At 52.4% G+C, this 13,403-nt stretch overlaps 1 protein-coding gene across 3 annotated transcripts in view; it reads right to left on the reverse strand.

The window, feature by feature from the left end:
• The window catches only part of ARHGEF18 (Rho/Rac guanine nucleotide exchange factor 18), a 67,468-nt gene that overhangs the window by 18,556 nt on the left and 35,509 nt on the right, over positions 1-13,403 (reverse strand). For 2 of the 3 annotated variants that reach the window (XM_036846601.1, XM_036846603.1), the window contains exons 2-8: positions 8,092-8,230; positions 6,460-6,572; positions 6,162-6,302; positions 4,468-4,718; positions 3,597-3,722; positions 1,776-1,893; positions 636-884 (exon numbers count right to left, since the gene is read on the reverse strand). In XM_036846601.1, coding sequence (XP_036702496.1) covers positions 636-884; positions 1,776-1,893; positions 3,597-3,722; positions 4,468-4,718; positions 6,162-6,302; positions 6,460-6,572; positions 8,092-8,159 — 1,066 coding nt within the window. In that variant the 5' untranslated portion in view covers positions 8,160-8,230. Of the gene's footprint in view, positions 1-635; positions 885-1,775; positions 1,894-3,596; positions 3,723-4,467; positions 4,719-6,161; positions 6,303-6,459; positions 6,573-8,091; positions 9,002-13,403 lie in introns of those variants that run through there. The other variant, XM_036846602.1, reaches the window with a different exon arrangement.

Here is a 13,403-nt window from a genome sequence, read left to right on the forward strand (position 1 = left end):
CCGTGGCCCAGGTGGCATCCTCTACCCCCACTGGGGCCCGTGACTGTTGTTTAGAACCCTGGGGCCTCTGCTAAATCTGGGGTGTCCTGATACCCCGGGTTTCTGTTCAGGAGTCAATGACTCAGTGTGCCCTCTTCACCTGGCGGCCTTCCCTGTGTGCACCACACCACCTCAACCACCGGACACAGAGGGTGCTGGTACGACCACCTCCACCTCGTTCCTGCTCTACTTCTGTGCTCGACCTGACTCAGCAGGTAACCTCCCTTTAGCCGCGAAGCAGCCAGGCTGCAGTGGCTCTGTGCCAGCTGGTGCCCATCAATCCAAAATAGTGCTCACTCATCCAAGAGGGTACCCAAGTCTCCAAGGTGGTGCCACCGACCCAGGATGCCGTCCACCACTCCATGCTGGTGCCACCAACCTAGATGGCGCCCACCACTCCAAGGTGGCACCACTGATCCAAGAGGACGTCCACCACTCCCAAATGGTGCCACCAGCCCAGGATGGCGTCCACCACTCCAAGGTGGTGCTACCAATCCCAAATGGTGTTTACCACTCCAAGATGGTGCCACTGATCCAAGATGGCACCCACCAACCCAGGATGGCGTCCAGCAGAGGTGACTGGAGCGGGGCTTTACCTTTTAGGCGCCCGGACGTGGTCTTCCAGCACAGCGTGCCCTCCAGGTGGAGCTGCCGCTGCAGCATGTCCTCCTTGCGGAAGGTCAGCCCGTTCTTGAGCTTGCTGGAGGACTTGAGGTCCATCTTGCCCGCGATCTCCCTGAGGCGCTGGCCTTTCTCGCACTCGCTGACCCTGGCGTCCACTTGCGAGATGACGCCTTTGATGAGGCTCAGGGCCTGCGTCAGGTCTCTGTGGTCCTCGGAGTCAGCTGCCACACACAGCAGAGTTAGCGCTTTCCTTGGTCTGCGTCCACGAACGCGATGGAGGCGGACAGGCTACGGGGCCGAGGAGGTGTGTCCCGAGGCCACTGCTCACAGGACCCTCGAGAATCACCTTCCAACTCGAATTTCCTGAGATGTAAACACTTCTCCAAAGTAAACGTGACAGCCCAGCGTTTGGTTTTCACCAAGACAGAGCTTCTGTCGAACGCAGAAGCTGAGGTGCAAATCAAGCGGCAAAAACAGCCCCTGCATAACTCCGCCGGCCATTCCTCGGTAAATAGACGCCCCCCTGCCCTCCAGCTCTCCATGAAAGACTCCCTCCACCTCCGGCCATTACCAAGAGCTGGCTCCCCCCACTCCAAGGGCTCTGCTTTCACGGCAGGGAACTTCGTGCGTTCTCCCACCACCCAAATCCCCTGGAGACAAGGGAGGTGTGGTCAGCACTGCCCGGGCCTCCGGGAACCCCCGGCTGGGCTACATGCCCTTCCTCTCTGCCCTCCATGGCACCAGGCACGCGACACGGAGGCCACCTCTGGGCCTGTGTGGGTCACCCAGGGGTGACCTTAGCAAGGGCACTACCCGTGTCTTTTCATCCACTCTCCAATACTGACTGAGGGCTGCTCCAGCCCAGACCGTGCGGGGACGCGGGGGGTAACGGCAGGCGAGACCAGGCACCCTGGCTGGAAACCCTAGCACCCAGCACAGTGGATTCTGCAAGGTGGCAGCTCAGTCAGGGACTGCTGAGCCCAGCTGAATCCGGAGAACCAGGGACAGATCGCAGAGTGGGTTATCTAACCCACTATTAGAATAGGGGGTGGGGAGACAGAGACCCTCCTCCCCACCGAGCACCTAAGGGCAAGACAGGAGAGCTACCGTACCTTCCGTGTTCTGAATAATACGCTCCACCAGCACGGGGTACTTGGTTATGCGCTGGGTGACCAGAAGGATACACTCCTGCACGCCGAGCCGCCTCACGATGGAGAAGTTGCCGATTCTCTATGACACGGAGGAAACAAAGCCATGCTGCGTGGGTGTCTAATCCCCCGCCACGTCAGTTCATGGTCGGTTATCGAGTGATATCCAGTTCACGGTCCCTTTTCTGCTTACGGGGACCTTGTCCTTGCCGCTTTGCAGGTACGTGAAAGCAGGGACTGCCTGCTGTATACAGAAAGGCCACAAAGGCAGAGGCAGCCTCACCTGCTATAAAACGTGGGCCCCCGCAGAACCCGTTAGGAAGAAACCAGCCGGGGGGTGGGGGAGTGAGTGGGGGGGTGGTCCTGGGAATCCCCTGGAGAGCTGTCCACGTGCACACGCACATGTGCAGACCCTCGCCCTGCTGATGGCCGCCGGGACCCTCCAGACGCGCTGGGCCGGTGCTCCCTGAACTGGCTCCCTGGCGGCTGCTGGTGCGCGCTTCTGGCTAAGAGCCTAACAAGTGGTCACCTGAAGTCACTTGTTTTTCCCAGCCACATCATGTGGCTTGCAGGATCTTAGTTCCCTGACCAGGGATTGAACCTGGGCCCGCGGCAGTGAAAGTGCCAAGTCCTGACCACTGGACTCAGGCCCCCAAACGACCCTCTCCTTTTCATGTCTATCCACTGTCAGGATAATGGAGTGAAATTTTTTTAGATTTTTTTTTTTTTTTTTTGCCACACCTTGTGGCGTGCAGGATCTTAGTTCCCCGACCAGGGATCGAACCCATGCCCCCTGCAGTGGAAGCGCGGGGTCTTAACCACTGGACCGCCAGGGAAGTTCCCTGGGGTAAAATTTAACAACCCTGGATCCTTAACTCTAGACCTTTAGTTGTTGGATATCACTTCAGGGTAGAGTCCTTGCGGTACAGGCTGCAGGTGCGGAGCTGTTGCGGGGTGCAGTGGGCCGGGGCTGCCGCAGGGCATATGCTGACGGCGCCCAGCAGCCTTGACCCAGGAGCGCCTCCCAGGATGCGGGGGGCGGGGTCTTGCCCGACCACTGACTCAGCTCCTGGGCCCTGAGCACTTGCACACTGTTGGGCAGAAAGAAGACAGGTGTGGGTCATTCCACGGGCTGCGGGGGATGCATGGGGACCAGACAGGGGAGGAGGTGACGAAAGGACAAAGGCTTAGAGGAAGGCAGGTCTTGCATCTGCCGGAGCATCCGAGGCAGAGCGGGTGGCTCTGGAGGGCCGGTTCCCGGGGCAGGGCGGCCCCTTGTGAGGACACTCATGTCCCCTCAACGGTCTGAGGACCCATGGTCATCCATTGAGGGGCATCTCAGGGGCCACCCTGCTGCGGCAGGAACAAAACCCTAGGCCTGCTTTGCTTTACACCCGGGGATTCTCCAGAGCTTTCACCACTGTGTTCTGAATGAGTTTGTGGTTAAAAATGAGACAGGGGCTTCCCTGGTGGTGCAGTGGTTGAGAATCTGCCTGCCAATGCAGGGGACACGGGTTCGAGCCCTGGTCTGGGAAGATCCCACATGGCGCGGAGCAACTAGGCCCGTGAGCCACAGCTACTGAGCCTGCGCGTCTGGAGCCTGTGCTCCGCGACAAGAGAGGCCGCGACAGTGAGAGGCCCGCGCACCGCGATGAAGAGTGGCCCCCGCTCGCCGCAACTAGAGAAAGCCCTCGCACAGAAACGAAGACCCAACACAGCCAAAAATATAAATAAATAAACTTAAAAACAGATAAATAAATAGATACTATTTTTTTTTTTTTTTACCTTGATCAAGTTTTGAAATTTCTTGTTTTGCTGCAGTAGCAACTTGTAGTGACTGACGGCTTCATTGTGGCCGCTACAAAAGACACCGTATTTTTCTTTCATTCTCTCCCCGTTTTCACCTGAAAACTGAAGAGAGGCCGTGGAGGCGTTACTAGAAGGAAACACAAAAACTGCCAGGGAATGTTTTCACCTCATTCGCCTGACTCTGCTAAAACGCAGATTGACTTGACTTGGGATTTCACTTTCTCGTCTGGCTTGCTGGCAACCGAACAGAGAAATGCTTCAGGACATGGTGTCTCAGCGCAAGGTACCGAAAGGGAAAAGGAGAAGACGTCTGCACGTCACAGGTGCTTGTAAAACATCCCGAAGTCCGAGAAGGAAAAATCAATTTAAGTGGAAGAATGTTAGAGAAATTCAAAAGCGAACGGCGTCTTCTTCTCATGCATCCTAGTTAGCTGACCTGGGACGCTCCGGGCACTCCGAGGGCAGATGAGGGGCCCTGGGTCCCCTCTGTCAATCTCGGTCTTGGCCCTGAAGTCCACTCAGAAGTCAGCTCAGGGTCAATGGCCCTACCATGGATGGCTCTGGTCCAAAAACCAAACAGCCGTCAAGACCAAAAAAAATAAAAGCCAGCCAACCAAACAAACAAAAGCCCAGAACACCCACTGGATAGTGTCTAGACGAGTGCATTCACCATTTAGGTCTCTGTGTTTCTAGGCTGGTGGCAGGATGCGTGGCTGTTAAGGGGCCGGGACTGCAGTCCTCGGGGGCTGGGGCTCTCAGCAAATGGGGGGCATGTTCTTTCTGCATTGGAAGGAAAGAGACGGGGCAGGGGCTGGTCCAGGCCCTGAGCCGCCCTGGCCACGCCCACCTGTTGTACCAGGAGGTCCCCGATCTTCTGCACGATGTAGTTGCGGTCACTGCCCTCCTCCAGGGACTCCTGACGGCGCTCCTTCAGCCGAGACAGGAAGTGGCCGTGCACCTCCAGCAGGTCGTCTGCGCCTGGGAAGAGGAGGCTGATGGCCTTGGGGCTGAACTGCAGCTCCTCCCGCAGGGCCCTGGAGTAGACCTTCAGCATGATCTTGAGCGTCCGCACGTGGTGGGCCTCCGTCTGCATCAGCTCTGCAGGGACAGGGACGCGGGACTTAGTGGTGCGGGGCCAACGCCCCAGCTCGGCCCTCCCTTGTCCCGCGACGGGTCAGGCCGGCTTCTCAGGTTTCTGTGAAGCCCTCGCCCTGGTGGTCTGACAGCCCAGGGGCCAGGCTTCCTGTCCTCCCCGGCCCAGCAGTGCTGGGGGGCCCAGCTTAAGGGGGCGGCGAGGGGTGGAAGGACATCAGGAAAGAGAGGACCCGGATGTGCGCTGGGACCTCAAATTCACAGGAGGGGTTCCTGCCTAATGTCAACCGAAGACGTTTCCAGGCTGTTTGAAACAAAGAAGACTGTTCTGACGAACACCCCTCCCAGGGATGTGAAACTTGCATGTCAGAGACCTGCCCCAGACTACAACTGATGGGAAAAGCGGAGCTCCAGGGAGGATTTTAATTCACTGTTAAAGGCAAAGAAAGATTCGATTTTGTGATGGAGTTCCTCTGCCGTTTAAGTCAAGGCCTTGAAGTTGTTAGAGATGAAACAGAAGTCAGTGGCGCCGGCCGGGGCCAGGGTCGTCAGCCACGGGGCTGGAAGGAGTCTGCGCTTGCCCAGCAGGGGAGACAGCGTGGCACAGGGCTGCCCAGAGGGAAGCGATGGACTGCACCACCCCCCCGCCCTCTAGGCAGGACTCCTGGCCGGGCTCAGGCTCTCCTCCCCACCCACACCCCAACCTGCTGTGGCCCTGGCAGGGAGCTCAGTGTGTAAAATGTGGAAGGAAGTGAGTGTCCACTGGTGAGTGGACACCACTGAGCAGTGTTGGGGGCCTGGAGGGACCCACGGGGGGCACCCAGCCCAGGGATGGGCGGTGTCTGGGAGATGTGGTTTCCACGGTGACTGCAACATCCCATCTAAGGACAGCAGCTGCCCATGGCCAGGTTCTCCAACGGCCAGTGGGAAGGGGCGCCCAACCCGCAGCAGCGCTACAGTCACATGCAGAGAGGGACCTGCCTCCAAAACCTCCACCACGCCCGGGCCTGTCTGTGGTCACCAGGGATGGCTGGGATGGGCCCAGGCGGTCTTCTCTCTCGGGGACACCAGCAAGGTAAGGACGAGTCATGACTGGGCATTCAGCCATTCCTGTCCTCGGGGACTGGTCCTCACAAAGCCCCGTCCGGCCACCTCCTTCCCGGCCCGGAAGGCAGGGCTACCCCGCGGGAGTAGGTGGAGTGGGCCACACAGTCTCAGGGAGGGTCAGCAGTGGAGCCCTGGCTCCCAGATGGAATTAATAAATTAAAAAAAAAAAAAAATCAAGAAGAAGAAGAGGGAGGAGGTGGAGGAGGGGGAGAAGGAGGAGGAGGGGGAGGGGGAGGAGGAGGGGGAGGAGAAGAGGGAGCGGGAGGGGAGGAGAAGGAGAAAAGGAAAAAGAAGAAGGAGGAGGGGGAGGAAGTGAAGGGCTGGCGTGGCAGGCCTCCTTACCATAAAGCACATCCTGCCTTTTCACCACCTCCCTCTTCTGTTTCTTCACATATGCGGGGTCCACGGAGAGGCTCCAGGACTCAGCCTCGAACTCGTGGGCATCTGCTTCGATCTCACGCCTCAGCGAGGCAGTGTAGGGGTCTGAGGGAAGAATAGGAGGCTGCTGCTCAGGGGCCCGGGGCCTGGCAGGCCTGGGGCTGCCCCTGCCCGTGCCGCCTGGACGCCCGGATGCGGGTCCTGGCGCCTCCCAGTGAGTGGAGACCACCTGACACCCGAGAAAGAATCGAGGTGACGGTACCTTCTATTAAGATGGAGTCAGCGTTCAAAGATGTAAGTGAAAGACAGTCATCGGCTGCCTGCTTGAACTTCAGAGGCAATGTGTCGGTTTCATCCATCTCTCCTGTGACTGGTCTAGATGGAAATCATAAAACCAGTCATTCAAAAAAACTGCATTAAACACACACACACACACACACACACACACATTCTACAAAGGCAAATCAAGTTGTTACTCAATCTGATTAGATACTATTTGAGAACTTTCTGCCTATCAACATAAGCCTTAACTCACAGACCATTTTGAAAATTAGGAGACTATCTGTCAATGTGACATCAGGTCTTCTTCCATCAAAACTGCCTTTTTTGCGGGGGGAGTACAGTTGATGTACAATATTATATTAGTTACAGGTGTATAACATAGGGATTCACAATTTTTAAAGGTTATACTCCATTTATACTTATTAAAAAACATTGGCGATATTCCCTGTGTTGTATAATACACCCGTGTAGTTTATCTATTTTATTTTTTAAAATAAATTTATTTATTTAATTTATTTATTTTTGGCTGCGTTGAGTCTGTTGCTGCACGTGGGCTTTCTCTAGTTGCAGCAAGTGGGGGCTACTCTTTGTTGCAGTGCTCGGGCTTCTCATTGCGGTAGCTTCTCTGTTGCGGAGCACGGGGTCTAGACATGCGGGCTTCAGTAGTTGTGGCATGCAAGCTCAGTAGTTGTGGCTCATGGGCTCTAGAGCGCGGGCTCAGTAGCTGTGGTGCACGGGCTCAGTTGCTCCACGGCATGAGGGATCTTCCCGGACCAGGGCTTTAACCCGTGTCCCCTGCACTGGCAGGCGGATTCTTAACCACTGCGCCACCAGGGAAGCCCTATCTATTTTATACATAGTAGTCTGTGCCTCTTAATCCCCTGCCCCTATCTTGCCCCTCTCCCCTTCCCTCTCCCCACTGGCAACCACTAGTTTGTTCCCTATATCTGCCATCAAAACTTACTTTAATTTAATGTTCAAGTACATTCTAAGGGTGCATTCATTATATGCTTCCTTTCCTGGCCACCGGAGCCCTCAGGAACCCCTGGAATTCTTTCTGGCCAGAGTAGGCTGCACACAGCCTCATTCCCACTTGAGATTGGAGGGAGAATCCTTTCTCGAGGAAAAAGAAAATCAGCTCCTTTCCCCACTGACTCATCCAAGGATGAGTGACATTTTTTTTTTTTTTTACATGAGGTTTTCTACCTGAATGCTGCTGAATGCAATATTACAAGAACCACCTCAAAGTCCTAGGAAAATCGGATTAAGGCATGAATAACAGGACACAAACTTCGCGGCAACCTCAGTGGACTCCCAGCCTCGTCTGGAGGACACAAAGGAGCCCTGTCCAAGGGTCCTTCAAGAGCAGGAAGCAAACTGGATCCAAATGGCCGAGGACCCCCAGAACACATCATTTTTGAAAAGGGAAAAGGAGTGAATCTCCAAAGCAGGTGTTAACAGCAATCTCGCTGCTTGGTGGGGCTCTCCCCAACCCGCCCCCCCCCCCACCGAGGGTCCCCTTTCGGAGAGGCTGTCCTCGGGGTCCCTGAGGAAAGCCACCCCTGCTCCCTCCCTTCGTCAGCTCCTGTGGCAGAGGGAGTACCCGACTCACCCAAGTCTTGTCCCCGTTCCCGCCGGGCTGGGTGCTGGCTGTGGACCCCCCTTCTGCGAGACCGTCATGCCGACATTCCTGGCCAGGCCCGGGCTGCCATCGGACAGGAGGGTGGCCCTCGGGTGCTCCTTCAGGGATGCTGCGACGGAGGCAAAGACAGAGCTGGTGCTGAGGAAGTGGGCAGGGTAGCGGAGGTGGCCCGTCCGGAGGCCCCGCTCCGACTGGGGCCGCAGCACGGACAGAATCTTGGAGGTCAGCAGCTCGTTATCCAGAAAGATGTTCTCGCTCCACTTCCTGGGAAAAGAGCTGTAGAACGAGAGCTCGGGGCGGCCGCGGAGCGAGCTGGCCCCGTCGCTGCTCTTGGAGTGTGCGTTCCCCATGGTCATGACGCTGGGGGCACCGAGACCCAGCCGGGCTGTGCCGTTTTTATAGCCCCGGGGGTGATCCTTCTAGAAATGGAAAGCTGCTTCTCTTACTGTATTGGCTGAAGCCTCGGGTATGGAGGGCAGGAAATTGGTCCCCGCTGTGACCATTTAGTGTGGAAATCGCACGGTATTTTCTCCGCAGGTAAAATAAGAACGACACGGCTACTCCTCCACCCCATACCCCTCCGTCTTGGTAGGGGGTAAAAAGCAAAGAGCAGCTTACATCCACCGCAAAGAGTCTTAAGATCACGGATTGGGAGCTTGTGCCGACATCACACACATCTCAGGTTGTAATTAATCTGAGACCGGCTGTCAGGATGATTCTGAGATGCGGAGACCGTGGGGGTCTCTGGTGTTTGGCTGCACGCGCCACTGTTCGTAATTGCTCTGATAGAATTTGACTCCCAAGGTTGATGAGAGGCCCTGATCCTATGTCATAAGGTGATCGTAAACCAACCTGACACACAACAGGGGTCCCGAAGGGTTGTCTGCACTCATCTGCTCGTTAAGAGTTGGGATATTGCTGTCGATGCCAACTACCTCCAACAGGTCATATACTTGAATATGTTCTTCCCATATGTTATATGTTAATTCATTCGATCCTCTCAATAAGTATCAAGGTATGCAATCTTATCTTCACCTTGATAAATAAGGGCAGTGAGAATTAAGAAGATGTGTACAATGTCCAGTGCCACTTATATTTGATAAATGAAAGCCCATGACATCACTCACAGGACTACCTGATTCAAATCTGCAACTTTTTTCATACTCGGTACTAGCAAGAATTTGTATGTTCTATTAAGGTCATCATCTAGAGACAGGTATTGATCTATTATAATTATACTTGAAGTACATGACTGTACTGGACTTTAGACACATACACCCAAACACATACATACACACACATAACAAAAACAAAAACAAACAACAACAAAAACAGAAATCTAGCATCAGATTGGATATTGAATAGAAAGGATGTTGAACACAAGTTAAGAGACAAAGAGTCAAATTATTTAAAAAAATAGTGTGATATTAGAATAAGTGTTTAAAGAATGTGAATGTAATTTTTACCTTTTTAAATTAAAAAATATGTATTGAAAAGAAAAAAAAGAGTTGGAATGTTCAGATGTATTGTACCCACTGATCCTTCCCCATCGATGGAAAGATGCAGCTCTTGGAAAGCCAGGCTGTCATTAATGAGGCTGTTTTTTTTTTTTTCCTCCTCCTATTTGACAAGTCGATCATTTAAGTCAAGCCTAGTTGCGACCGGCCGCTTGGCTAATTTATTTATTCTCAGGGTGAAAGCCACATTTGAAAGCTTTGCTCTAAGACAAACAGCAGCCTTGAAAAGAAATCTGGGGACTTCCCTGGGGGGTCCAGCGGTTAAGACTCCGTGCTCCCAATGCAGGGGACACGGGTTCCATCCCTGGTCAGGGAACTAAGATCCCGCATGCCGAGCAGCATGGCCAAAAAAAGAAAAAAGAAAAAAGAAAAAAAGAAGAAATCTGTCCAGTGGCCTTCCTGACCCGGCTCCTGGGTCCCCAATGCACCCACCCACCAGTTTCTCTGTGTCACACAAGGAAAGCAGTTGGGACTCTGGTTCTGAGCCGCACGGAGACTACGTGATGCCATTTGGTCGGTGACCTCAAACATCCTGACGTCGTGATCATAAATAGCTAACAATGACTATTATCATAGTAGACAAAGGTGACAAGGCTGTCGCTCACATACCAACACCCGTTTGCAATGGTGAAAATCATAAATCGAGGCCTCCACGGTCCAGGGCAGGCACTTCCCGGCATTTCTACGCCCAGTGAACTCCACCCAGGCAATTATGATCTGGATGTACAAATATGGGACAAATGCTAAAATGAAGACTTTGCCCGGCATCCTGGTGCGGCTGACAGATTGCTCCTGTGATCCGAGGTCCTGCCTGAAGTCGGATGGATTCTGCTTTAATCAAACAGCCCACGGGAGGAAAAGTCACCCTAAACACCCTCTAAGAATCACTGGTTCCAGAGAATTTTTAGAAAATGATCGGTAATGCTAAATCAACGATAAATGGAATTAGATCTTCCTTGGATGATTAAGAAGACACTTGGAGGTTTTCATGTCTTGGGGGTCATGATTAGGGGCCCCAGGTACCACTGGACTCAAAAGGGTACAAGGGGTAGAATTCCAGCTAAAAGAATGATGAACTGGCCCCCTAAACGTATGATATAATTTACATATTCTGATCACTGGCTGTCTCCCCGGTAGAATGGAGGACAGTGCCTCCCACAAAACAGGTGCCAAGAAATCACTGTTTCACAGGGTTTTATTTAGCCATAAAAAGGAATGAAATTCTGACACTTGCTACAACGTGGACAAAACGTGAGGACACGGTGCTCAGTGAAATAAGTCAGACACAAAAACGACAAATACCCTCGGATTCCACTTCTAGGAGGTCCCAACAGGAGTCAGGTTCATAGAGAGAAAAATTAGAATGGGGGGTTCCCAGGGGCTGAGGAAGGGGAATGGGGAGTTTTGTTGAACACGGACAGAGTATCAATTTGGGAAAATGAGGAGAGTTTTGAAGATGGATGGTGGTAGTGGTTGCCCAAAACTGTGAATGTACTTAATGCCACTGGACTGTACTCTGGTTAAACTGGTCACTTTTATGTTTATGTATATTTTGCCACCGTTTTTTAAAAAAGAAATCATTGTTTATTTAGGGTGATGGAATAGTTCTGCCTCTTGACTGTGGTATTGGTTACTCACATCTACACCTGGAAAACATTTCATAGATACATACACTCCCCTTTCCCTCACAAGAGTGCAGGTAACAACTAGCAAAACCCAAATAGGGTCTGTCCCTGAGTTGATAACATTGTATCAATGTCTTGGTTTTGCCACTGGACTATGGTTATGTGAGATGGCACGAGTGGGGGATGCCTGGTGGAGGGTACACAGGAAGTCTATTTTTACAACTTCTTGTAAGTCTTGAACTACTCCAGAATAAAAAGTTACAGTCAATTCTTGTTATTCGCGGTAGTGACTGAATTAGCTAATACGGAACCACGGCTCCTATGGGAGCTTCTGGCTGCACTTTTGCCAACCGGTCATCCTGTAACCTTGTTTTATGTGTGTTTCTATTGAAAAACGCATCATTTAACATATACTGTTGACTCATTAACATTGAACTTGTGTCTGAACGAAGCTGGTCTAACAGATCTTCTCTGTAAGGCCCACTGTAGCCTTCTTGTGCTTAAGACCACTACACAGCACTTCAGCGCTATGCTTGGGGGCCCCTTTGCCAAATCACCAACAAAAAGCTCCCCCCCACCAAAAAAAAGGGCAAAACGTGTGGCACCAAATACACTGCAAAAAGGACACGTGTTTGCAGTATGAACTGAAGCAAGAATGCAGGGCACGGCCTGTTCAACCTCAGCTGGGAACGTGCGCCTTAGTGACTCACATTTTTCACCGCAAGTGTCTCTGCACGTGACTGTGAAAACACCCCACAAGTACTGATTGGAGGGTTACAAATACATTTTAGCCAGTAGGTGAATTTGCAAAGACAGAATCCTGCATCCATACAATGCAATAGCATTCATCTAAAGAAGAAATGAGATGCTGAAACATGCTCCGATGTGGATGGACCCGGGAAATAACCTGCTGAGTGAAAGTGGTCAGGCACACAAGACCACGCAGTGTAGGATTCCATCTATAGGAAACATGCAGAATACGTAAATCCACAATGACGGAAAGTAGATCAATAGGTAGATGCCTAGGACTTGGGGAGACTGGAGGGTGACAGCTAATGGGTATGGGGTTCCTCTTGGGGGTTCTAAAATTGCGGAAAAAAAAGGGGGGAATTCCCTGGTGGTCCAGTGGGGGCCTGGGTGCGACCCCTGGTTGGGGAACTAAGATCCTCCAAGCTGTGCAGCATGGCCAAAAATAAAATAATAAAATAAAACAAAATAAAATAAATTGATTGCGGTGACTCTGAATACACTAAAAGCCACTGCACCGTACACTGAAATGGGTGCACTGTATGATATGTGAATTATACCTCAGTTAAAGCTGTTCAGCGGATAAACTCTTGTGAAGAAGGGTCACCTTTCTGCAGGAGAACAAGCCCAGTGATTTGTAGGTTTCACACCCAGTATGACTTAGTCATGCTGCCGCTGGCTCTGAGACAGACAGGAATCTGTATTTATCCTGCCCTCGTGTTTTCCTAAACCAGACAGCCATGGTGGGGCAGACAGGGGGTGGTGGGTCGCTGGGATCTGGGCTGTGCTGTCTGCACAACCATCGAACCCGATTCGGAGCTTAATTAGCACCGTCTGCCCACCGCTGAGAGGTGCCATCGATCGGCATGCTCCTGGCCCGCTGCACAACCGGTCCACCACAGAGGGGACCCAGAGGAGAGCCACGAATGACAATGAGAAGTGAACGGTGAAAATGGAAAAAGTTCTTGGCTTGGAGGAAAAAACACACCCGTTCTCAGCCACAAACTGACAGCAGCCTCTTCTCATGATTTTTTTTTTTTTTTTTAAACCTGTTTTGCCTCGGTTTCTTGAAGAGTGGTCTCTGTGAGCAAATCAGACGACTAAGCTGGTGTGACAGCTACGATGATCCCACTCTGGGATTTTACTTGGACAACAGACCCCACGCCACAAAGTTCAGGTTAATAGGGGCTAATTTCTAGCGTACTTAGGCTCCCGAGTGACCTGCAGTCTATAAATCCTCTGATACACAAGCACAACCCCATCAGCCCTTGGGGGAATGTAAGGACCCACGAGGGAAGTCCATGAACAAGACTTGATAGTTAAGGACCTGCTGAAAGTCATTTTTCAAGGAAACTCATTATGACATATCAAGTGACCATCTTAATTGGGCTTA

Source organism: Balaenoptera musculus, chromosome 3 (genome assembly GCF_009873245.2).
Source record: "Balaenoptera musculus isolate JJ_BM4_2016_0621 chromosome 3, mBalMus1.pri.v3, whole genome shotgun sequence".
NCBI classification, from domain to species: domain Eukaryota; kingdom Metazoa; phylum Chordata; class Mammalia; order Artiodactyla; family Balaenopteridae; genus Balaenoptera; species Balaenoptera musculus.